Source organism: Xiphophorus maculatus, chromosome 15, assembly GCF_002775205.1.
Source record: "Xiphophorus maculatus strain JP 163 A chromosome 15, X_maculatus-5.0-male, whole genome shotgun sequence".
Classification (NCBI taxonomy): Eukaryota; Metazoa; Chordata; class Actinopteri; order Cyprinodontiformes; family Poeciliidae; genus Xiphophorus; species Xiphophorus maculatus.
In genome coordinates this window covers 9,524,996-9,549,787 of record NC_036457.1, presented here as the reverse complement: position 1 = coordinate 9,549,787, position 24,792 = coordinate 9,524,996, and the positions used below count along the sequence as shown (strand labels likewise).

Below are 24,792 nucleotides of genomic sequence, written 5' to 3'. Positions count from 1 at the left end.
TTCAGTTTATTTCAAATTTTAAAACAAACAAAAATATTGCACACATATAAATACATAAATTCATCAAAAAACAGGCAAGTTTAGTGCAAACCATAATTGTACTTGGTAGTACACAGATTGCAACACAAATGAGGTGAATCACAGATAAAGTTCAAAGAGGACATCACACACTAAATGCCATTTGATTTATAGACAGGCTGAACATTTTTCACTTCCTATTACGCTCCAAATGCACTTGCATCATATCATGAACTTATCTTTGCATTATTTGTAACATTAAAGACAACAGGGTGGATGATTTGGTTTGCATCGAGCTGGAAAGACAAGTCATGCCAACACACATGACCTCTCCGGTCGCTTTTCACAACGATGCATGCAGATTAACACAGAAGTCTCTACTAGACAAGAGTGAAAACAGAAGTATTTGTTTCTTACGCTGAAGACTTTTAAATCAGATCTGGTCAAACTATATTTGCAATTAATTTGTGTCCTTCCACGCAGTAGGTCTTATTGTGAAGCTATGCAAGTATTGCTGTTAAAATAAATATATTAGACAAATCGGGGGCTTGAACGACATGTACACAATTACACATGGAAATGATGATTAAGATCATCAAGATCAGAAAAACCCCCAAAAAGAAACTAAAGTGTGTGTCAAAATAAAAGGTATAGATATTGAAATAGAAGTGAAATTATTTGACAAACACTGTTTGACCCAATCTGAACAATCTGCAGCTCAGTGTATTGAATAAATATTTAACACTGTATCGGAACAAAAAGAGTTTTTATTACTTCCCTGGAATATTTTTAAGTCATTTTGTTCTTTGTCTCATTGAACTCAGTAGGAAAATAAAACGTCTCTTTCTTTATTATTATTATTATCCTCATTTAAGTGCGCAAAAACTGCAACAACTATAACAGTTAAAATTGTAGCACTTTACTCTAAACCTATTTGTAGCATTTATAAACAATAACCACCTGTAAGATAAGCTGGAAAGATTTCGATGTCTGCAAATATACAGTGCTGTCCCTTGAAGAGTTTTTCTGGTTTTTACTTTTATCACATTTAAACAACTCGAACACATCTAAACAGCTGTTTATAATGATGATTTCATGATTAGCGAAAGAAAAACTAAACCAAAATTATAGGAAACAAAACAGGTCTGTAATATTTTAGATGTTGTTTTGGGTTGTTTTTGTCAAATGACCTCTTGGATGAATTATCGAAGCTCTCTTGAAGTAATTTTGGTTCACCAGGATGAACCAAAACCTTAGAATTGTCTTTCTAACACTTTCTTCCTTTTTGCTGTTTGTAAGGTTACAGAATGATAAAGTGACTTTATCATTCTGCCAGAATTCAACCTGTAATTGAAATGAGCCTACAAAGATTGATTGATCACACTTAGTTCATGTTTACACCACCATGGTGATTACTTTTTCACACAAAGCTAGGTTGGCTTAGATAGCTTTTTGTGTTCTATAAATAAAATTAGTATTTTAAAACAGCTGTTTGTATCTATTCAGGTATCTTTGCATGACATCAGCCTCTATTTGATGACCTGAAACATTTCAAAACCAGAAAAAATACTTCAAAAACTTAACAGCGCTGTATTTTGCTTTGTTCTATTAAATAAAATGTCCCTGTGGGTCTTACGGTTGATGAAATATAAATAGACGGTAGAATATAAAGAACTATAAAAGTATAAAATAAAAACATCAGTTTTACTTTAAGTGTACTACATGTTTTTGCAGTTAAATTATGAATTGTAAAGCCAATTCCTGAATGTTTATGAATTTCTTTTAAATGCTCAAACAGACGGAAGTCAAAGTGTTATCAAGAGTCCCCTTCATTTGTTCCCTTGAGGATCAGTCAGACAGTGAATGTAGGCCGTGTTGCATCACTTGAAATGAATCTCCATCTAGCCACTAACCTGACAGTTTTCCATGTTAATAATGAATAAAACACTGTGCAAATGGGTAAAGAAACATTCACTGTAAATATTGTTACAGAAGCATAAATCAGGGGTTATTTTGTAGTTTCAGATTGCTGTGCAGTTCAAGGATGAAGTCCAGATGCTTATTCGAAAGCAATAAGTAGTGTTACAAAAACTAGAGTGAATTTGATGAGAAGAGTCTTTCTCCCTACCAGTAGTGGATCCCCTAGTAGCCCCACCCTCCCCATTATCCTCCCCTTTCTCCCAGCATTGCCCTAAGCTCCCAGCAGCTTCTTGACAAGGTAGCCTGGCATGCTGTAGAGGAAGAGGCCGATCATGATGAGCAGCAGCAGGGCCAGCACAATCTTGATGATCAGCCACTTGTAGCGGTTGCACACCAGGTAGCGGATGGCTTTCAGCGGGCTCAGGAACCACAGGAAGGTGGTGTCTGGGCGACTGGATGAAGGTTTGATGGGATGGAAAGTGGGAACGTTGGAAACAACATGCAGGTGGAATCATTGGATGGGTGGGTTGGAGGAGGAAGGGGGTAAAAAAGGGATAATGAAGAACACAATGAAGCATAGGGGCAGAAATGGGAGAAAAAGAAAGCCGTGTTAGTGCATTGAAAGCAATGTTGCAGTTGTGAGTCGAACAGGTTACTCACAAATTGCATTCATAGAGGAACAAAAGCACAAATCACAGTTAAAGCTTTACAATAACGGTTGGTAAAAATGGGTAGATGGGTGGAAAAATGCACAGATGACTGAGCAACAGCTCCAACAGCTGGCATTGTTTCTACACTCCTTTCTGGCAGCTCCACAAATACAAACTAACACACCCAAAAGAGAGTTGATTCAGTCTAAATAATTCCCTTTTCTTAAGCTCACTGGTTTTCAGTAACAACTGTTTATTTGTCATTAGGCTAAAAAGTAATAATCTACAAAATAATTCAGTTTAAGGAGTCAAATGTTTTTCAAGTTTGTGAACCTGCAGCGAGCAAGGCTTTATAAAAAGCAAACATTTCATTTGCAAGTCTTCTATAAATTGAGACAAATGCAGAAATTCTATCACATAGTCTACATACCCCCAGTTGACATGTTAAGTATTAGATTCAGGACAGGTGGGAAAATTTTCAACAACATGACAGGTTGGAAGGGTTCCCAGGAGAAAGTATCTTCTCTCTTTAAAGAAAATGCAACACAACTTAGGTTTTCAAAGCTCCATTTGAATGAATCCCAATACTAAGGTTAAACTAAAGGAAAGATTTTTGTCCAAAATCTATGGCACCAAACAAAAAGCAATATAAAGACTTCGCTCCAACTGTAAAGCACGGTGGAGAATGATTTGAGCGTGGTTTGCTGCCACAGAACATGTGCACTTTGTATCTTTCTAATAGCAGAAGTTTGGGTGAAATTTAGTCAAGAAGGCAGGAGAGCAATCCAAAGAAAAGAGTCCATTCACAACAACGTAGGAAACTAATAAAATCATTTTTAGGTTATTGATTCTTAAGGTGGTTCTAGTAGTTATTAAGTTGTGTGGCTTACTTTGCTTTTCACATATGACTTTTCTAGTTTGGCTTTATATTTTTAAATAACAATACTAAACCTGTAGTCTGTTTTGCTTACTTGCAGTTATATCACAATAATTTTAGAATCAGGTATGTCAAAAACCCAGAATTAATAGGGTGTACTTTCTTTTCCCATAAAAGAAACCTGAGAATATTTTTTTTGTTTTGCAGAGGAGTATCCTTACAAACCAAACTCTTTTGTGACCCTGAAACACTCCACTCCTTTTCATAAACCATTTATCCAACACTTTACTTAAAACAACTGTTCCAAATCAGTCAGGTGGCTACATATGAGATGTATAATGGCACTTGTTGACAAGAGACACTGAAACAAGACACAAGAGACAATATGAGTGTAGACTGATCTAGTTCTAAGATAGAGGGAGACAAAAGTTGGAGACAGCAGAGAAAACAAAACAAGAGGAGATAGTAAAGACAGCTGAATCCATCAGAGACAGTGAAGAGGGGGCAGAGGCTACCAGCGCATCAGGCCCCCAGGATCTTCTTGACAAGGTAGCCAGGGATGGAGTAGAGGAAGAGGCCCAGCATGAGCAGCAGCAGTATCAGCCCCAGAGCCTTGAGGATCAGCCAGCGGTAGTTGTGCCAGATGAAGTAACGAAGTGACTTCAGAGGGCCCAGAAACCACATTAGACTCGTATCCGGACGGCTTTTCAAAAGAAAGTAGGGGAGGAGGAAGGATAGGAGAGCCGATGAGGCAGAGAGTGGGAGTAAAGGGTGAGTTGTGTGCACAAAAAAAGAGGGGAAGGGATGAGGGGAGGGGAAGAGACAGGGACACAGTTGAAGACATGGTAGGAGGAGAAACGAGTGTGTAACAGTGGCCTTTTAACAGTGCAGAAAGCAGTGTTGGTAAAAAAAAAAACATCTGGAATTTGATTTATGACACACTGCTTACTGCACATCATGAATGAATGTAAAAAAAGGAAAGCTAAAGAGACCTTTGAGTGTAGTTGCAGAAAAGGATCCACACACTTTCTAACTGGAAAAGCCAGTGTTTGTACTGTATTTGTAAATAATTGGATCCCAATGAATTTGAAGTCTTACTTTGGTTTCTCCAGTGGGTCCGGCTCATTTCTCCCCAGTCCCACAGGACTTTTCTCTGCTTCCTCTGCAGTCACAAGGTGAAGCTCAGCCTCAACTTTACCCTGAAAACACATTTTTTTTTCCTTTTACAAATCTGGATAATAATTTTTAAAGTATTTTCCAAAATTGGCTAAGATATAAAAAAATGACTTTTCAAAAAATCTTTTCAGAAACCTTTCTTCTGCCACAACAGTTTTTCACTTTTATAGTTATTCTATCCTCTCTACCTTCCATTTTCCATTTTGCTTCCTATAAGGTAGCTATTTGAAATAGAAATAGCCTATTTCTAACTATTATTTTATGAAGTCTCTATCATTGCTGAAGATGACGATGTTCTTACTGTGAGCTCCATCTCGTCGTTCTCATCACGTGCCACAAAAGGCCACCAGCCTTTGACCCTTTTCTGCTTGAAGATAGAAATGGTGGGAAGCTCTTGCTCATTTCGGATCATGTCGAGGTTGCACTGCTTGGCTGTCTTTGCACCGCGGGGGAACCTGTTCAGGTCCAGTTCAATGGCCCCTGGAAAATGGTGATATGAACAGCAGTCAGACTCTGATGTCACTCTCAGATAAATTAGTTTGCCCAAAAATGTCAGATCCATAAAACATATGGAAAGCAACAAATATTCCTGCCCCTTCAGACTGAGTAAAATCCTTGGGTGCATCTCTTGAGTAGATCCAGAGAGTTACGTCTAAGGATATCCCACTCCAATGACCCAACAGCATTTCAATCTAAAAAGTCAAAGTATGACTAAAACCTGGTCTAATAAAAGAGAATAATCATCAGTCCTTACCGAGAAAGTCATCAGCAGAAAAGTGGTCGGCATCCCAGACCTGCATTGTGAGACGAGCAGGGATCTTGTATTCAGTTTCGTCCCAGGAGAACATAGACTCTTTCTTAGAGATGACAATCTTCTCCTCAGCCACGAGGTAATCGAATGGGAAGACAAAGCGCCAGTTGAAGTTGCCCTCACCAGTTAGGGAATGGTAATGCACATCTGTGTCCTGTTTGTCTTCCTGCTGCCCTTTCAGCCATCTTTGGAAACAGTGAAACAAAAAGGAGTGAGGCAGGTCTCCAAAGCAATATGATATGTAAACAGATTTTGCTGTTTGATTATAAAGATCATGCATACAAAACTTGCAACAGTTGGTTAGTATATCAGCTTAGTGATTGGGATAAAATTTATTGCTGTACTTAACAATTTAGGTTTGTTAAATAAACCAGTCCAATACAGAAGAAAGAAGAAAGGCAATTTTAGAAGGCTAAAATCACAGCAGGTAGTGTGGCTCCTAAAATATAAATCAGATTTAACATCTTCATCATAATATCAAATAAAGTTAATAAAATTTAAATAAAAAAATTTGCTGAGGAAGATGTATTTAAAATATTGTTTGACGAAATTAAAGCTTCAAATATCAAAGTAGCTGTTTTCATTAACAGTTGAGTGAGACTGGCTTCATGAGTCAGGGGGGCAGAAGAAGAGCTGCTCTCTCAGTTCTCAAAAACACCAATAGGTAGATCAATTTTCTGCCATCTTTGAAGAAAATCTTGATGAAACAAAGTGGTTTGATTTGGTAACTGAGATGCTTATAACAGGCTGGGCAGTAGGTGGAGGCGAGAAACAGCATCAGGAAATGTTATTTCGGATAAAGAGGGAGATAACCTTACTTGCATCTCAAACATCCAGGGTTCCAACACATTTTCTGTTTGAAAATTTTAGACTTTTCAAGACTTAAATTTTCATGTTATTCAATTTTCTCTATGCGTTTAAATATTTAACTGTAAATATTTAATTGGATTTGATTTTTTTTTTTGTTATAGTGTGTGGGGCTTACAGAGTTATTAGTGGGCTCTATGCATTGAAGCCCCATCGTAACACCAGAGATGCAGCATCCCATGTTTAAACATTAAACTATATAAACATGCATCTGTTGGCAGTGATGGTTTCTCATACAGGTGACATGGCCAACCGCTTAGGGCGACATTGTATCAGGGTGCGGCATAAATGCTGCAGATTATCCCCAAGTGTCATGACTTTCATATTTAATATTGAAATCACAAAAACTACTAATATTTGTGTCATAATCATACAGTTATCACAAAAAATTACATTATTTTCAAGGTAGTAAACTTATAATCTTAAGAAAAATCCCATTAGAATAAATCCCGCTTTTGTTTTCCATTCATTTTTTTCTTATAATGACAGATTTTATTTATTAAAAATGCAACCAAGAGTGGAATCTGTAAACACAACGACTATTCTTCAAACTTAAATCCATACACAATAGTAATTCCACATTTGTCTAGTCTGCATTGGAACCCTTAACATCACAAGATGCGCTTTTGTTATATCTACAATGACTTTGGTTGGCCAGCTGCTGAAATGATTTAGTACACTGTGTGTTACAGTAAAGTCAAGGGGCAACAGATTCACAGGTGACATCAGCAGTAGAAAAACTGGCTATTGTGAAGAGAGGCAGAAGTGAGGAGGCAGCAAAAACTACATAAACAAATTACTTCTTAATTTCAAATCCAGGCTGCAGAAATGACATCATTCGAGCATGCATACAATGACCAAGCACTTTATTAGGGACACATGTACATGATCGAGATAACGCTAGAAAATGTTGCTGGTTTCCTTAAATAAGAAAAAGAAAGAAAACTTTTAGCCACTTTGACTGCTGATGCCCCTTTGAATTGTACAGAGCTACTGTTAAAATTGGTGGTTTATAACTGCATTGTGAGAAGCAGTACTGCAGGAGGAAGTATTTGATTAAAGGTAAATGACTAAACTGGTTGAGGCAAATAATTACATTTGTCAATCCAGACAGCAAATCTAAAAAAAACAAACAGGATGTAAGCTAAAAATTATTCTGACTCCCAAATTTGTTTTAGAATTCAAACAATGAAACAAAAAGTCAATACATTTTGTAGATAAAAGATACCTGTGCTTATGAGTATCACTGTAGAGTTTACCATCTTGCAATTTCTATGTAAAGAATGACTCTTGAGGTACAGTCCAAAAGTAATAAATCAAATCTCCTTCATGTCCATCAAGATAGTTGTAATTTTTATTTTTAAGCAGAAAAAAGAGGTGTCCAGTAAAAGGATGTTGCTCCAAATAAAGTGCTTGGTGAGTGTACAAGAAAGTATGCTTCCATGCAAGACATTTTTTCTTTTTCAAATCGGAAAATTCAAAACCTCCTTAAATATAGCTGCAGTAGAGGACCAAACCACTTTAGAAAAAAAATTAGAAAAAAAATATCTCCACTTGATCCTGGAGTGAAATGCAGGCTGGGCTGAAACGTTTCACACAGCTACCCTGCAGCTTGATCTGAGTTCAGACTATCGGCCAATTGTTGTTTTGGATGCACTCTGAATGGAAATGTAACAATATGCCACAGTAAAAAAACTGCTTTTTTCTTCTTTGACTTCTGAGATTTTGCTGCAGGAATTATGAAACTTTATGATTTTTTTTTATTCTTAAACTAAAGACAACTTTTCTCAGACAGCAAAGGGCAAAGATATTATTCTACTTTAATGCATGTAAGTGGAAAATCTGAAGCGCTCTGGGGAGTGAGTGTGTTTCAAAGGTTGTATCTGTCTAGGAGGCTCCATGATGAACTGGTGACCTGACAATACTACAGCTGCCTACTGTCACTGTAAATGATTAAGCTTGTATATATTATACAAGCTGAAATTATCATTATTTCATTTTTATCAAGTGAAATAATAATACCAGTGATCACAGCCAAAAATTGCAATAAAACATAATCTTTACATGTTATTTGTAATCTTTAGAATTTTACTATTGATTTAGTTATATTGATAATGATATTTTGCTTCCCACACAATCAAATTGTGTATTTTAATAAAATTCAGATGCAGTAGCCTGGATATTCAGAAGAACAGAACAGTCTCTGAATCAGTTTTTATCATCTAAATGGAAAGCACACTATAATCACCTCATTTGATAAAATACAAGTTAGTCAACTAATGGTTTCAATTTTTTTTTTAATTGAATCTAGGTGTGTCACAGTAAGTTTAGTTTAGGTTAAATTACTCTCTTCTTAATGTAAAATGTCAATGTGTATCGAGGTTTGGTCCTTAATGCAGTACTTTTTCAATAGGAATTGCTTTTTGTTGTGTTAGAAAAAGTGGTTGCAACAAGCAATTTTGCGTGCGCCGTGTAGCTTTACAGCAGGAATATTCACAGAGAAATTAATCAAGGTATTTGGGAGCAGGGAAGCAAGGAATTTCTGCGAGCCATGCAATGGAAAGGTGTGTTTACCCCCTGACATAGATGTCAGACATCTTCTCTCCTGTCAAGAAAGCATCGTCCTCTAGAATTACGTCATCAGTGTTCCAAATAATAACACGGAGCTCAAAACTAGACACCAGCAGAGTTTTAATCGGAGAGGAGAGAGAAGACAACAGACAGGAGACACACCACAAACAACAGAGACGTGACACAATCACGCACACAGAAAAAGAAAAGATGGAAACAAAACAAAAAGAAATAATGGTTAACAGTAAAAAACACATACAGCTCACACCCACGGGACGAGGCTAGGCTGCCTTGTCCCGCCGTACCTACCCCCTCACAAATATGTCACTGGACTTTTCCCCAGTGAAGTAATCATCGTCTTCCAGTATTACTTCATCAGTATTCCAAATAATCACCCTGAGCTCATATCTAGTAAGAGGAGGAGGAACACATACATATGTAGTTGCACTTAATGTTAAAATTTACATACGAAAGCTGCATTTGACAAATTTAGACAAAAAAATAACTCACCTGAATTTAAGCTAGAATAAATATTGTTTTGTTAAATACTTTGAAGGCCCTAAATACATCTCTTTTTGACTGAATGGTCATCAGGACAATAATAAGAAGTAGAATTTATAAAAATTCAAGGTAACATTTGTTTATTGTTCTCCTCAGTACCTACCTCTTTGGTTTCCGTGGTGATGTATCAATTGCAGGTCCAGGAGCGGGCATATCCATTGGAAACATGTCCACCCACATCTCAAGTCGCCCCTTTTATGGAAGAGAAAAGGAATCTGTAATGACCAGAGTAGTTTTATTTACAGCTTTTGACCAATCGATTCGATCCCACCTGTTCGATTCCAGGTTTGTCCGGGTTCAGAAGAGGTCTGGTCTCCACATGTTCAGGAACAAGCTTGCAGCCGACTCTTGGGATCTCCTCCCAGTGGTTCAACACGCTCAGGGCTAAATGCTCCTCTGTTTGCTTCTTCAGACCTGCATCATCAATACAAATACAAAAGCACAAACTGAAGCGCGAAAACGCTAAAAGTTGAAAATCGCACACAGTTGTAAGACAACACACTGAATAATGTTTGAATTGTAATTCTGAATATCGTAACAAGCAGTTGTAGAAGTACTTTCATTGATCTCATAATTTTAGAAGAAAAATTCATTCTTACCATTTTCATCCTCTATTTCTGTTGGTCCAGTAAAGATTCGATTCGCGACTTTGACTTTGCCTCCAGGCCCATAATGAGGTCCATCGATCTTCCCTTCCTTACAGAGCTTAGCTAGGATCTGGCTGGGTTTCATAGGATCACGCCAAATGTTGTAACCATGCCTAAAGTCAACAGATAACAAAGATTTTTCAAGCTTTAAACTCTAAGATTTCAACCAGAGACCACTTTTTCAACCTGGGGGAAGGACTTGCAGTTGCTTTTCACAAATTCAACTTGTCTAATTATTTGCAATAAGGGGAAAATCCACCTATTTTAAAATAAATACACATATGAGATTTAATAAACAACATTTCTAACTTTCTGTTACTGAAACCTGTGCTGTGCTTCAGTGAAAGCACTACAGCTTGTGCGTAAGCATAAATGACAAATTGAGTTTTGCTTTCAGGCCTGGTCTGTTAGCTTCTAAGCTAAGATCTTCAGCTACCACAAAGCAGGATGCATTTCCAGGCTGGACAGCACAACACTTACTGTGCTAATAAATTTTACACCCATATTCCATTCCATTTGAAGAACAGAAAACTCCAAACAGCTGAAGAAATAAATCCCAGAATAAAGAATAAAGCTACTCACATAGAATAGTTGGACGCAATGCCACAAGTGGCTCTAAATTTGCTGTAAAACCGATTCTCCAGGTCAATCTTTGTTTCTCCAATCAGGTCGTCTGTGCCGACCAAATCCCAGTCATACACAGACACTGTCAACATCGACTCCATGGGGAAGGTGGCTTCGATGTCAAAGGATCTGAACGTGAAGAAGCAGATACATACTGATACATAAAAAAAATGCAGACTTGGGAAAATAATTTCACCATATCTCACTTCTACCATTTAAATTCAGTAACAACAAAGAGCTAAAAGCAGCTTTTTCTCCACTCACTTGCCAAATACAGGGTTGAGCTGCTTGGAGATGTAGTTCTCTTTGTCTTTGATTTCTGATTTGCCCAGCTTAATGGCGATGTAAGGATCAGCCTTCCCATTGATATCAGCTGGATGAAGGTCTGTGGCCTGACAAGAAAGTAAAAAGAATATTCCTTTAAAATGTCTTATGCATTTTTAAATCACTCTTGAATTGAGTCCAACATCAAGAATGTCACCCACCCTGACCACATAGACACGAACAAGAACGTGGATGGGGTCATTATGCGGAATGCTCTGGAACATCCCCATATTGGGATCATACCCAGCTTCTCTTGTAATCTCCTGAGAAAGCGGTACTTTGTACATACATAAAGAGCCCTGGATCACAAAGAGATAGACAAATTGTAAGGAAAATTACCCGAGTCAGCAAAGTCACAGACATTTCCACTCAGAGAGGCGAGTTTAAATGTTGTATCTTGTGTGGTTCAAAGTCAATTTATGCATATAAACCATTTGTTTACAAGAAATCCTTCAAGAATTTTGCAATCCTACGTAGAAGTAAGCAAATTCTTTAAATATTTTGAGTGCCTTTAATTCAAACTACATCTCAGTCATAATAAGAGATGTATAAATTAACTGAATACTGAAAAACAGAACAGACACTGAATCTGTTTCTATTCCCTAAGATTAGAAAACAGTCTTACTTTGACCTTATTTGATAAAATACTAGTTAATCAGCCAATAGTTTATTGAATCTAGGTGTATTTCTGTAAGCTTGATTTGTAGGTATATTAAATGGCTGCCTTCTTTATGTAAATCTTTGACAACTGAGTTTGATCATTATGGCAGTAGCGTCCGAGCTGGTTGAGTCAAAGTTATTTCCACTGTCTTCCTACCTTGAATCTGCCTACAATCCTGTCATCATCCAGGGCGTGTTCGTCATCATCTCCAGCTTTTCCTCTGTACAAGTTGAACGTGTGAAGCCAATCCTCAAAGTTGCCATACTCACTCTCCAGCTCTTTGTTGTACACCTGCATGAGCCAGGCAGCATGAAAAATTCAAATGTACTTAGTTGTTTGCTGGCTTGCTGCCTGAGAAACTCACCACTAGCTCATCCACTCTTGCTTTAGGGGGTCGCTTCTCTGAGCTGTCTGCAGCATGACTCCTCTTCTGCTTGGAGCTCTTCTTCTCTTTGAACCTTTCTTTCATTTTGGAGCCTTTTAGATGGAGGTCATCGGGTCTGATTTCTGATCAGAATGAGAAACTCTTAAGTTCAAATGGAATCATGAAGAGGATTAAATGTAGAAGTACAAAACATGATGTGTTTGAAGTGTATCACCTTTTAATCATAAAAAGTACATTTCGCTAAAATGCTGAAGTCAGATGATATGTTCTGATCGTCATTAACTTGTGCAACATTAGACAGGAGTTACTCTTTTGGTGTTGCTGCAGGAATCCAAATGAGGCCTTTTTAAATAAAAAAACACTCAAATTTATAAATTAAAAAAATCCTTGTGCTGTTAGCAAAATTAGTAGCTGTTCTTGACTTATGTTACCATAGATTACAAAATACAAAAAACTCCACCGAGGTTCACCTTCAGCAGGACTAAATATATTACCTGATAGAACATAAAACCAGAGGATATAAACATCCGTGTCTAGAGCAATACATCTTCAAGTGTTACACTGACAGTTTGTGGTAAATATATGAGTCTCTGTGGCAAGATTTGAAAATTGATGTTCTAATTAAAACAAAATGCACTGAAGTTTGTGTCTGTAATGTGACAAATTTTTAAAAATGAGAGGATTGTGAAAATATTTCCCCTGCAAAAACAATTAACGATGGAGAATCAGAATAGCTCTCATTGTTCTAAACAAAAATTAAAGGCAGAAAATGTGCATAAATATGTCTATATCAAAGATTTAATATTTGTTGTATATATTCTGTAGAAGTTAATTACCTGCTGCCTCAGCTGCTATCTCGAGGTCTTCTCTCTCCTCTGCCTCTGCTTGAGCTGCTTCCTGGGATCTGAGGTTCTAACAGACCAGCAAAAAATACAGAACAAGATTAACACAAGAAAAAATATAAAAATGAGTGAACAGAGCTGGGAAGAACAGCATACAACCTCCTTCAGCGTCTCAATGGAGGCAAAATACTTGGACCACCAGTCCAGCACTCGCTCATCTGTCTCTTCCTCCTCCTCTACTCCTCCCTTCTTCTTCTTTTTCTTCTTCTTTTTTTCTTTGTCACTCTCGTCTTCGTTCTTGAAAAAGTCAGAGACATAAATTTATTCCAGATTGTTGTTGGTTTTTCATTCAAGGCTCTGAATCTGTTTACTGCATGCACTTCTGAACTTATTATCTGCTAAATATCTACAGAACTACTCACCATGTCAACTTTTACAACAGCATCAGACATCTGGGCATTACATAAAACATCACAAGGGTTAATACACAATGAGTGATACAGGAATGAGCAGCACAAATACAACGGCAGGTAAAAAGCATAGGACAAGATGCAAGGCTAATACTACTGAGATCTAAGGAAGTACATACAGAACAGATATAAATGTATTTATTCAGCTTGAAGACAGGACAGAAATCCTTACAGCGTCCAACTTGACAACTGTGTCCATCTTTCGGATTGGGGGTTCGGCTTCTAGGTTGACGGAGATGTCACCTGCGGGACGAGAGAAGGTGCGGGAAGAAAAGCTGGGTGATGAGCGAGCTTGGGAGCAGCCATTGGTTAGAACCATGTAGCCATTCATTAGCTTAGCTGGAAGGAAGCCGATGATGAAAGACAGCAGCAGCAGTGGGCAGGAGGAAAGGACAAGACAGGAGGAGGCATGCAAGAGAGGAACAAGATAAGAAAATAGAGGTAAGATATCCACAAGAGGGATTTTGAGGAATGAAAATAAGCAGAAAAAGTCATTAAAACAGAGATATGAAGTTGAATCAAAGTATTCTATTACTTATTGTTTTATTGAGTAAAAAAAATGTCAACTTAGAAATACAAAAAAAAAACTGACACTAATAAATACAAAGGATCCTTTAGGCTGTAAGTACCTGCAGAGGCCCAATTGTTGCAGCTTTTGTCTGGAGGACTGTAAATAAAATGTCTGAGGGTGGAAACAGCATGGGACCCCACCAGGATGTAGCGTCCGAATGCTCTGCAGTCCACCACCCGGATGTTAAGAGGAGGATGGAGAAGCTCATTTTCTGGCAGGTCCTGTGGTAACAAAATGTCATTATCAAGGTCAATGATTAAACATGATGAAGGGCTCAAAAAGCAAAGAATAATACTTTAGAAAACAATGAAATTACATGAGAAGGCAATAATTGTGAAGGTGACAGTTATTGATAAAACAAAAATGCTTGCAGAAAACACATTGCAATACATTAGAAGAGAAAAAAAGGCATATAAAGGTAGAAATATGAAATTGTCCACTCAAGTTAGATATAAAAATCAGCTTAAAGATTTGTAAGGTCTCAGCAGTTCTTATATAGTACAACAGGCAGTTCCCCAAAAATAATGTGTAATCACCTTTACGTTTCAGTTTAGATCAAGGAACATCTAAAGCATCCACTCGACTGGATGCTTTTAGATAGTTTCCATATGAAACATGATAGTGTAAAAGTCCTGCCAATAAAATAGGGACAGTACAATAAGAGCCTTAAAAGTCAACAATAAAATCTTGAAATAAATCCTGTAACTGATAGGAAATAAGTGGAGGGAGACCAACACAAGAGTTACATACTTCAATTTTATGCTTCATGTAACAACTCTCAGCAACATTCTGCAATAACTGCAGAGAATGAAGGGATTAAAAAGTCTTTTCAAAGAACCTTATACATAAAACTACAATTGGCTGTGATGAAGGAGTGATGGCTTAACCTTTGCTAGAACAGAGATTGCTTAAATCACACAAACTTACCACTTCAAACCATTTGACCAGGGTGCTGAAGTTGGGGTTCTTCTTGTAGTTCTGAATGAGGACAGATTGAACTCCTCGACCTGCACACTCGATGTCCACCCGGGGTCGATCAACTTGGGCCAAATTGATCCTTTTCAGGTCCCTTAATCCCCAGAATAATACCTGAATTGGGAAAAAAGAAGAGTGAGATGGAGGTAACCTGTAAAGCTCCAAACACAAAATCGTAGGAGGAACAGTTCACCTCTATGCGGTAGCGACTCAGGACGGGACGTATGCCCAGGGGAACAGGAAGGATGGGTCCGCGCTCTGAGTCCGTCGGCCCTTCGAGGGGAGGAAGGTCAGCCCTGCCCCCTTGACCAACCTAATATGAGGTGAAAGGTCAGGAACATAACTGGGTTAAGACATATTATCAGATATATTTCCTACAGCCCCAGTGGATGTGTTTAATAATAGGGGGATGCACTTTTAAGCATAACTGATGAATTTAAAAGAACAACCCTGGAACCACCAACATTCAAGTCTACTATTAACTGAAAGACTCCAGTTTGACTCTGCACAGTGAATCAAATTTAAAGTCATGCTTAAAAGATAGGTCAATGCTAGAAAGTTAAATTTAAAACTGCTCTACTATGTATTTTTGATACAAAGTGTTCAAATATTCAGTTAGCGTTATTCTCACTACATGTCATTTTCTGCTACTTGCTAAGTACCTCCCAAAATAATGGAAGTGTTAGATTTGTTTAAGATTGTATGTATGCACCAAATTCTTGTTTTTAAGTTCATAGTATGTGTATGTCTTATGCTACTGTACTCCTGAAAAAGAATCACAGTTAAAAGTCCTACATTATTAGTTTTTACCAAAATTCTATCTTAAAAACAATCAAGAAGTGTGAAGGAGTGAAAGTGAAAGGATATACAACACTGATGAACATGGAAAAACAATTAGGAGAGCAAGATAAAGTGAAATGGAAAAAGGAGTTTAAAGAGGACCTTTATTTGAGGAACAGCAAAGTCATGGACAGCGATTAGAGCTCGCCTGATCTCCTCCGCATCAAAAGGTATCTGTAAAAAGTAGTAGTCAAAAGACAAAAGCATTGATTTAAGGGGAAAATAGTCATAGTGATGAGGATAGAAGAAAGATGAAGGAAGGACTTTTACAACAAAAATGGAAAAGGGACCATACCAAATTTTTAAAATGAAAATCTGTGATCTCACAAGTAGCATCTTTAAGCAGCATGGTTAACCATGTTTCCTCTGTTACCTGCAGTAGCTCGAAAGCAGCCAGCAGCTCTCCTGCAATGCTGTTCCCTCTGTATATCTGGTAATACTCCAGCTGTGGGGGGAACCTTGGGGGTCCATAAGGCTCGTCACACATCTTAATGGTGGGCTTTGCAAACGTCCGACCTATAAACTCTGCCTTTCCCTGTGCACCACATTGTGTGACATAACAGTGAAGCAAAAGTTGAGGGGATAAGGTACGGGGATTAGACGCAGGTCTGGGTGCAGTTACCAATAATAGCCACTTGGTGTCACTATTAGACAAAGTGGTGCAATGCTGGAATATTGTTCAATTACTTAGTACAACTTGTAGTAGATTTACATAATCATGATTAAATATTTACAATATGAGTGATATATAAGTTATAATATGAGTACTCTATTTAGCAAAAATAAGTGAGAAGATAAATGAAAAATATGTAGGGAAAAAAAAACAAGATTGGACAAACAGAAGGAATAAGGGATGGAAAAGCAGAGATTTTAGTTGAAACGGCCACAATCTTCAGTTATTTTCATTGTTTCACGAGTATATTTTAAAGTTTAGCATCAAATCAAAGGATCTTACCACAGTGTCTTGGTCATAGAATTCAACAACAATGATTGGAGGGTCGTCTCTGAGCTCAGTAGCCTCTCCGAACAGCTCGACATCATCAAACACCAGCAGCTGGTCCCACGTGGGGCAGAGCGTCTCATTTAGAACCTGTGGCACACACCAGCACGGTTTGCACGTGAATCGATACAAAAACTCACACAGAAGTGGGAAGTGCACGGTAAGACCGCTGTTACCTCAGTAACCTGGCTTTGTGAGGAAAAGAAAACCCGAGCGAAGGGGTCTGAAAGCCCACTGCTGTCAGCAGCAAACAGACTGCGGGCCTGGTACATGTGAGCTCGGAGCTGAAACACCTGCTTCACTGGTGAAAACAATAAACACGGAGCTTTTACTTTTTATTCCAACACATTTTTTCTGCAGCAAGAAATGACCCTCTCTTTAAAAGTTGGTTTCTAAACTATTCAAAGACAACAGATGTGATGAAAGTTTAAAAACAGCTTAGCAGAGCTCACAGTTTTCCATTTTCACTAATTACACACTACTTACTGTCATAGACGAGGGTGACTGGAGGAAGCCCATGGCCTGTTTTGGTGGCTCTGATCTCTTCAAAACCATTCGGGAGACCATTTAGGAAGTCCTTCCGGCTCTTGTTGAGGCCGAGCCACAGATATAACTCCAGCTTAGCCTGGACTGTCCAGCCAGCAGGGCCAAACCCCTTTTTACCAGGCAGCTGTGGACAGAGGTTACAACAATGAATATTAATATGAAGTCACTAAAACCTAAAGCTCCCACAAGAAAACTGCTGCTGCCAGTAACCAAATTTACTCAATTTTCAAATTATTTACTACAGAGTCACTTTAATGCCCTATCTACATTTTTGCAAGCTTTTATGAATGTATCTTCATATTTTTCAATATATTCTGTCTCTTTTGTTATTTAAGTGATTTCACCACTCTTCTTAGGAGAATGTGTTAGAGCTAATTTAGTTTGGTTGGATGCCAAAAATAAAGAGTCCTAATATTAGACTGCTTTTTTGAATCCAAAACATACGGATGTGTGTTTGCGATCAGTCCAAATTTAAAAATGTACTTCTTAATTTGAGGTGAATTTGGAAAATTTGAAGATAGTCCTTGCAATGGATCAGTAACACTGGCAGAGAAAAGTCCCTTAGCATAATGCTACCACCACCATTTTTGACAGTTTGTACAGTGTTGTAAGATTTGAAAACTCTCCTTTAACTCCTCCAAATGACTTCTTAAAATTGTTACCAAATAGCTCCTTTTTCCTAATCTGCCAGCAAAGCCTTTCAGCCAGTAGGCTTTTTGGTTTGCATAGAAATTCACATTTCAACTATGCTTAAAAGCCAGGTCAATTCCAGAAAGCCACGCATTTTAAATAAGCTCTACCAATTCTGCCAAGAAGAGCGAATTAATATCCAGTCAAAATCCTGCCAGACGTTTTTTATGTATGGCTACAGAAAGCAGATGGTTGAGCTCTGGCTTGCTAAGAAACAATTAACTAAACATCTGAGGGACTGTGCACATTTCAGTCTGTATGTCTAATATTATGACTCTGAAGTAATCCACAGAAAATACTAACTTTTGCATATTTCTTTTAGTGTATTGCAAACACTAATGGTATTTGTTGCATAGCATCACTAAACGCCCAAATAATCAATTATTCATTGCCATGATGCCTTCATGTTAATCTGTGATCAGATCTTTATAAAGTTAAGAAAGGAGGACTGATTGAAGACTGGTATGGGTGATGGTACCTTGAGGAAGACTGCTTTGACTTTTCCACAGTCTTTGCCAGTCTCTTCATCCACCACAGAGAACAGAATGTCTTTGGAAGGAATTCGGGCATAGGCGATGCGCTTGTTGTTACTCATCATCCAGATGAAAACATCTGGGATGCTGTGCTGAGGCTGGAAATAATTTAAAGAAAGGAAACTTCAAAATGTCTTGAGTTCTTTCCTTCCTCCTGAGCTATTACAGAGTATTAAGGATTACAGAGAACCAAGTTTCTACCTCGTCGGCAAGGAAACGGAGTCTCTGCAGGAAGTTCTGCGCCAGCTTGAGTTTTTCTTTCACCGTGTTTTTCTTCACCTGTGTGCGAATCTGCTTGGCCTGCTGTCCCATGCTGTCCTGCAGCAGTAAAACGTGATAGCAATGTTTAATGATAAAAAAGACTTCTTTATGTAATTTTTCTCTCATATTTCAAACATTTCAAATAGACACTGAAAATTCAACATGATCCTGTAAATGCATGCAGATGACCGACAAGAAATAATTAACATATAAATACATTTCTGTTTTATTTACTTACTACTGCAGTAAGATTAGAAGCTACCGATGCGTTAATTCACTGAAGCTCCCTCCTGTGCTCAAGAGGAATAAATCTTACCATCTCTCTCATGCATGACTTGAGCCGCTCTCGATCAAGCTTAGTTCTGCCTGCTAGGTTCACATCTTTGTTGGCAAGTGTCACATACCGACTGCACCAAAAATGAAAAAAAGGACAAAGCACACAGAGAAACGTATATTCATAACATATTGGTGTCAGTGTCATGATGGTTCTCATTGAGAGCATTGTACTACTCTAAATGAATTAAAAAAACACAATCAGATCATTAAGTGGAAGAAAAAAGAAATTGCTGAAATCTGCAGCTTGTTTCACCATGAAACCCTTAATGAATGAGTTTGTCTGCTGGAGGAAGATTCTCCAGAGGCAGATAACTGCCTTTTTATGGGGAGATATTTTTTAAGATAGCATCAAAACTAAACTAGCCCCTTTGGGGGCAGCCTAAAACAATCATAGCATTTTCTCTGTAATCACTGCTGGGAAAAACTTTCTATAGGGGCTTACTTACTACTATTGACAATTCTGGTTCTGTTTCAAGATGATGAAACATTTTGCTACAGAGCTGATTACAGTACCTGCATCCAATTGTGAGCTCCTCCAAAGCTCCCCTGAGTCTGCGCTCCGGAAAGGCCTTCTCTGTCTTAATGATCTCTTGAACATCATTCAAGCCCTCTTCCTGGTGGAGCACACAAGGAAATAGAGTCAAACTAATAAAACTACAATACCTAACCATATCTACTTAATACATTACGTTATTATTATTATATGCAGACATATAATAACTGTAACACAAACATAGTCAGATTTATATACATAGGCTAATATATAATGTATATGCATACACCCTCACTAATATTTCGTTAAATGTTCCATCTGTACACTCCTGGCATAACTCTTACAGAATATTTGACAACTCTTCAAAGCAAAAAATACAGTTTTTTTTAAATTTCAATATATTTTGTGGTAAAGGTAATTTCAGAGATTTAATGCCACTCTAGTCTGCAGCATCGCCTCCTAAACCAGTTTAGAAAGTTTCATCCATGTAGATTCTAATTTGAGTTGATACTGAAGAATTTGGAATTATGGCTCCTTCTTTATCAGCTGAGGGACTGGTTTTGTGTAAAACAGTCCCTCAGCATGACCTTACCACCACCATGCTTTATAGGTTGTAGAGAGTTCGTAGTTTGAAAAGCTCAAATGAATCCTCCAAATGTTGTTCTTGTTATTACACCTAAAACCCTCAATCTTTGTTTTGTATGGCTACAAAACCTGTGCGTGGGTTACAGAAAAGCCACAATAAATTCAAAGCTGCGTAATCAGTTTTTGTTTTTAGAAATAAATTAGGTTGTATGGCGTATTTTCAGTCCAATCTGGAAAAAAAAAAGTTCAACTTCATCAGTAAAAGAAATTAATGGTCCTGAGGATCACAGATATAAATTAGTCACATAGAAAGAGTTAAACTCACCAACTTGTCTGCAATCTTATCCATCATGTTTGAATTATAAAGCCGTCTCCTCTGATCCTGCCACCAGCTCTTGATGTAGACACATGGCTTCTTTTCAAAGTAGGGCAGATGGAAGTAGTTTCTGTAAAGTTTGGGAAATTAATTTTAAAGTTTTAAAGATTTTTATTTTTTTCTTTAAGTTTCTTCCTGCTTTAGCCAGCTCACCTGTCTGTGATGAAAGGCTTCATGGGAGGAGTCGAGGAGACTGAGGTGAGGTCCGCATCTTCATCAGCCTCATCCTCACTGGAGTTTTGGATCAGCTCATTTTCCTCCTCCTGATTCTCGTCTTCCTTCTTTTTCTTCTTCACAGAGGAGGATTTGCTCACGCCATCAATGTGGTTGCCATAATTTCCTGTTGGCAGAGTGTTTCAAGAGACTGAATAGTTACAGTAGCTGTTGATTTTTGTGTGAAGACCAAGAGCGGTGTCAAATACCTATTGTGATTTCAAAACTTATCGGTTTGTCACCAATCTTTCTGTCGATCATAGTAGCCTCCAGAAACGAACCAAACAAGAAGAACTCCTCCATTTTCCCCGTGGCACTCTGATGGAAAAATAAGGCTAGTAAACATTTCTATTAAAAGGAAGGTGAAAAAAACAATGATACTGGTTGCTTAGCACCCTTACAAGTATCCACTGAAAACCAAGGGAGTCTTTTCACCTCTGAAATGTTGGAGACAGGCTCCACCTGAACATCAGTTGAGCAGATGATTTCAGGCGACGTAGTGTCCAGGATCTCCACGGCTACCGAAATAAGGAGGCGTGCTCTGAAGGACACACCTTCGCCAAGACCATCGTTTAGGTCCTGGTGCTCATCCATCAGAGTGTACTGACGGGTGGAGCCGTACATGTTGACCCAGGCTGGACCCAGCGTGGGCAAAAAACCTGAAGAAGTTTACATTAAAATGAGAAGATTTAAGTTGATCTGAGGTGACATTGTTGCTGCGATTAACATCAATGTTCTACATTCAGTGTATTCAGTTCAAAATCCTTTTCTCCAAACTATTGTAAAAGTGTTTCGCAGGGAAAACAGAGCTCTTTTGACATGTTTACGTATGAATTCCAACCATAGCTAATTACATACAGTAATGAATTATAATGAAATTACTCTGTCACTTTGTTTTGATTATGAGTGAAATTTGGGATTTTTCTCAGAAAAATAATGAAAGTCATAAACAGTAGAAATGATGGTACAAGTGAATCTTATTAACATTTAACATGTTGTTTTAACTCTTATATGCTGACTATATCATAGTATAATATTTGGTGCCTTGCGAAACTTTGGATGTCCTGATTTGCATGCAAAACAGGGCTGAGGAAATGTTCACCGGCACGCTCAGGGTAAAAGAGAGTTCAATAAAAAACTTAATTTCCTGGTATTGGTAGTTGAATAATATAACAGGTACCTCTAAAATGTTTGTGGTGGAACAGAATTTTACTTAGGGGTCTTTGGGTAAAGGGGGGTAAATACAACTGCACACAACACTTTTAAGATTTTAATAGTAAAATAAACTGGAAAACCATTCACTGTTTTCCTTCCACTTTCCCTTTCGAGAGCAGAGCGTGTACAAATGCTCATCAGTTTGGATGCCTTTAACGATCTTTGCGGAACAGGGTTTGACCTACAAATCATCACATGCTACAAAACTGTGGAAAAATAATGAACTTGCTCCATCACCAATCATTTCTAATAAGACAATCGACTTCCATGCTGCCTCTTGTGTCTTGACTGATACCTTTATCACCATCATTTGAGATCTTCCGTAGATCGACGAAGTGGGTTCCTATGGCAACGTCATTGACCTTATCCGAGTCTCTAATCTGCACCTTGATCCTCTTGCAAAGAGGAGGGAACAGCTCTGTGAAGATGACTTGCTCATTCCAGATTGGTTCATAGCTGCTCTTCTGGACCGAAGTCTTTCCCTGGCGACATAGAGGAGCAACTTAACACTCAACTCACAGACTGGGGAAATACACACACAGCTGATCACAATATCAATCTTACAGTACTCTATGGTGTAATCTATTTTATGTTTCTGGAGGGAAGTACCAAGTCAGCAGCTGATTCTAAGAAAAAACACATTTGAGCTTTTCAGATAGCAAAACTGTGAAAATATTGGAGGCTGATTTTCTGAGAAAAAAATGGATGCAAAAAGATAAATTATTTTTACTGCTTCAGAATAAGGTGAGAGCAATATAAAATAACCCTAAAATATAATTAAATCCTTTGGTGTAAATCTAAACCAAATCCACATCTGTATGCTTTGTCAGACCTACAGAGTTCTTCACTCCAAATGTTCCCCATGGAGTTATAAAAAAAAGAAATAAAGCACTTAGAAAAAGAGTGAAAAAGAAAAAAAATGAACCTTTTGCCCAGAAAACTGCACTTGAACATAGGGGTCAACAAGGTCTCTGTTTTCTCCAATAAAAGCCTTTTTCACATTCGCCATGATGCTGGTGTTCATTTTAGGAAGTCCTTCAGCTCGGTGGATCTTCACATAAAATCTCGCCCATTGCCTCTCTGCTGGGATGCCTTCTGGGAGGAGCAGATTTCTGCAGCACAAGCAGACGCAGAAATACATATTCAGAGAGCAGACCACGGGGTGTGATTGCATCTATTGCTAAGTTTTCACTCAGAAATCTAAATCTTATAAAGTTGAGGTGATTATTGACAAGACAGATTTTGTTTGAGCTTGGAAGGAAATCTTTCAAATTCAATCTTATGAAATATTAACATAAGTATAGATGCTGCATCTCATCTTGCTTCTCTGTTTGCAGTTGCATTTTATGTGCAGAATATCAATTTGTTATAAAAATATTTCAAGACACTAGTTTATTTTGAGGGGAAATGATACACAGATCTATATAATACAGTAATATAAATGAATGATTTTGGATATGCAGCTGACTGCAGCAAGCAGGAGTTTTAATCTTGTGATGAAATCTAGTTTTAAGAGAAAGAAACAACATATCACCCTTCTATGTCATCCTCATCCGTCTCATTGGCTTTATGCGGCATCTTGATGTTATCACCTTTCCCGACAACTGCAATGTCACACTTTACATATCCTTTGCACCCCGCTGTGATGTCATCGGGATCAGATAGGACGGCCCATTTGTGGTAGAACTGGTGTTCTGTGACAGATGTCAATAAATGCATTGTTAAACCAGCAAAAATGACAAAATATTCAATTCAAAGCAGTGGATTCTTCTTGTCAAACAAATATTTTTATAAACTCTTTTGCATACTGACAGCCAGAGTCATCCGCTACTGCTTTCTGGAGATAAAAATGTTAGCTTACCGGGTTGAGAGTAAACAGTCCCAACATCCATCTTAAAGGTTCCCACCAACGTCCCGCTTCTTAAAAGGTTTTTAGAATGAATAACCTAAGTAGACACAAAGGAAAGTGAACTAAAAACACAATTATGGAACTGATTTTCACAAGAAAAATTGAATTTTTAAATTTAATTCTTAAAATTTGCACAAAGATTGGATGAGAAAGAGTTTCTTTAAATAGTATGGATTACTAACCGAGAGCTTGATGATCTTGTCAAACATGACATCTGGTGGGACGTGGAAATCGAAGACAAAATACTAAAATAGTAGAGAAATGGGGTTTTCCATTAAATTGCAATGTGTTTACTCCTGCCTCTAACATCAACAGTACAATATCACATTTTTTCTCCACTTGGCTCAGATTGTGATGGGCTCAAAACCCCTCTGCGATCCTGAGTATAGGTGCAGGAGCAAATACAAAAAACAGATGATTGATAGATCTGAGTGCAGACTGTGATTGTTCACAGATAGCTGCAGAATTCACAACAAGTATCAAAACTTTTCAGTAAGGAACAAAGGGGATTATCATGTCATCTCCACAGGAAATGAGCTTGTTTGAAGTACAGGGATCAGTATGCAGGTAAAGGTATGGCCTTGGAAAATATGCGGCAGCAAGGTTACATAGCAGCCAATGTTCATAGTGAGACATGGGAAACTTGGGATTTTCCTGTATATTAGTTCACATAAGCTTCTAGTGTAAGACGATAGTAAAGGCAAGGGGGTATACTGCTTTAAATAACTGAAGCCGTCAGCACATATGCTTTTCTAATAATATAATACTGTATAGTAGCATCAACAGACTCTTGCTTTTGCGCATGTTGATTTTAAGTTTTCATTGATATAAAGAAATGACAGTAA

General features: G+C 37.9%; 1 protein-coding gene across 4 annotated transcripts; it reads right to left on the bottom strand.

Annotated features, from left to right (window-relative positions):
- LOC102218789 (otoferlin) lies at positions 1-24,203 on the bottom strand. 4 transcript variants are annotated; one of them, XM_023347820.1, is made up of 39 exons: positions 24,130-24,203; positions 23,900-23,984; positions 23,573-23,732; positions 22,964-23,150; positions 22,334-22,520; positions 21,259-21,482; positions 21,033-21,141; positions 20,764-20,950; positions 20,560-20,680; positions 19,670-19,770; positions 19,137-19,227; positions 18,761-18,877; positions 18,505-18,657; positions 17,277-17,460; positions 16,967-17,091; positions 16,746-16,880; positions 16,164-16,325; positions 15,893-15,964; positions 15,144-15,263; positions 14,903-15,064; positions 14,034-14,196; positions 13,577-13,743; positions 13,357-13,386; positions 13,094-13,231; positions 12,929-13,004; positions 12,072-12,214; positions 11,864-11,998; positions 11,208-11,345; positions 10,987-11,114; positions 10,681-10,851; positions 10,051-10,211; positions 9,723-9,865; positions 9,555-9,643; positions 9,200-9,298; positions 5,396-5,637; positions 4,943-5,121; positions 4,564-4,664; positions 3,981-4,168; positions 2,302-2,390 (listed from the first exon to the last, which is right to left on the bottom strand). In XM_023347820.1, the coding sequence occupies exons 1-38, from the start codon at positions 24,154-24,156 to the stop codon at positions 3,988-3,990; spliced, it is 5,193 nt and encodes a 1,730-aa protein (XP_023203588.1). In that variant the 5' UTR covers positions 24,157-24,203; the 3' UTR covers positions 2,302-2,390; positions 3,981-3,987. The 4 variants fall into 4 exon arrangements, with proteins under 4 accessions (XP_023203590.1, XP_023203588.1, XP_023203589.1 ...); XM_023347821.1 differs by lacking the exon at positions 9,200-9,298 and adding an exon at positions 8,894-8,992; XM_023347822.1 differs by lacking the exon at positions 3,981-4,168 and having other exon boundaries at positions 1-2,390.
- Between the last annotated feature and the right edge of the window lie 589 nt (positions 24,204-24,792).

Excerpts from the sequence above, each read along its gene's own strand:
- LOC102218789 (XM_023347822.1), bottom strand. The coding sequence starts at position 24,156 with ATGTTTGACAAGATCATCAAGCTCTCG. Across the intron at positions 15,264-15,892 it reads TTGCTGTTCCTCAAATAAAG|GTTGGTCAAGGGGGCAGGGC; the intron begins GTCCTCTTTAAA and ends ACCTCATATTAG. Across the intron at positions 4,665-4,942 it reads ACGACGAGATGGAGCTCACA|GGTAAAGTTGAGGCTGAGCT; the intron begins GTAAGAACATCG and ends ATGTGTTTTCAG.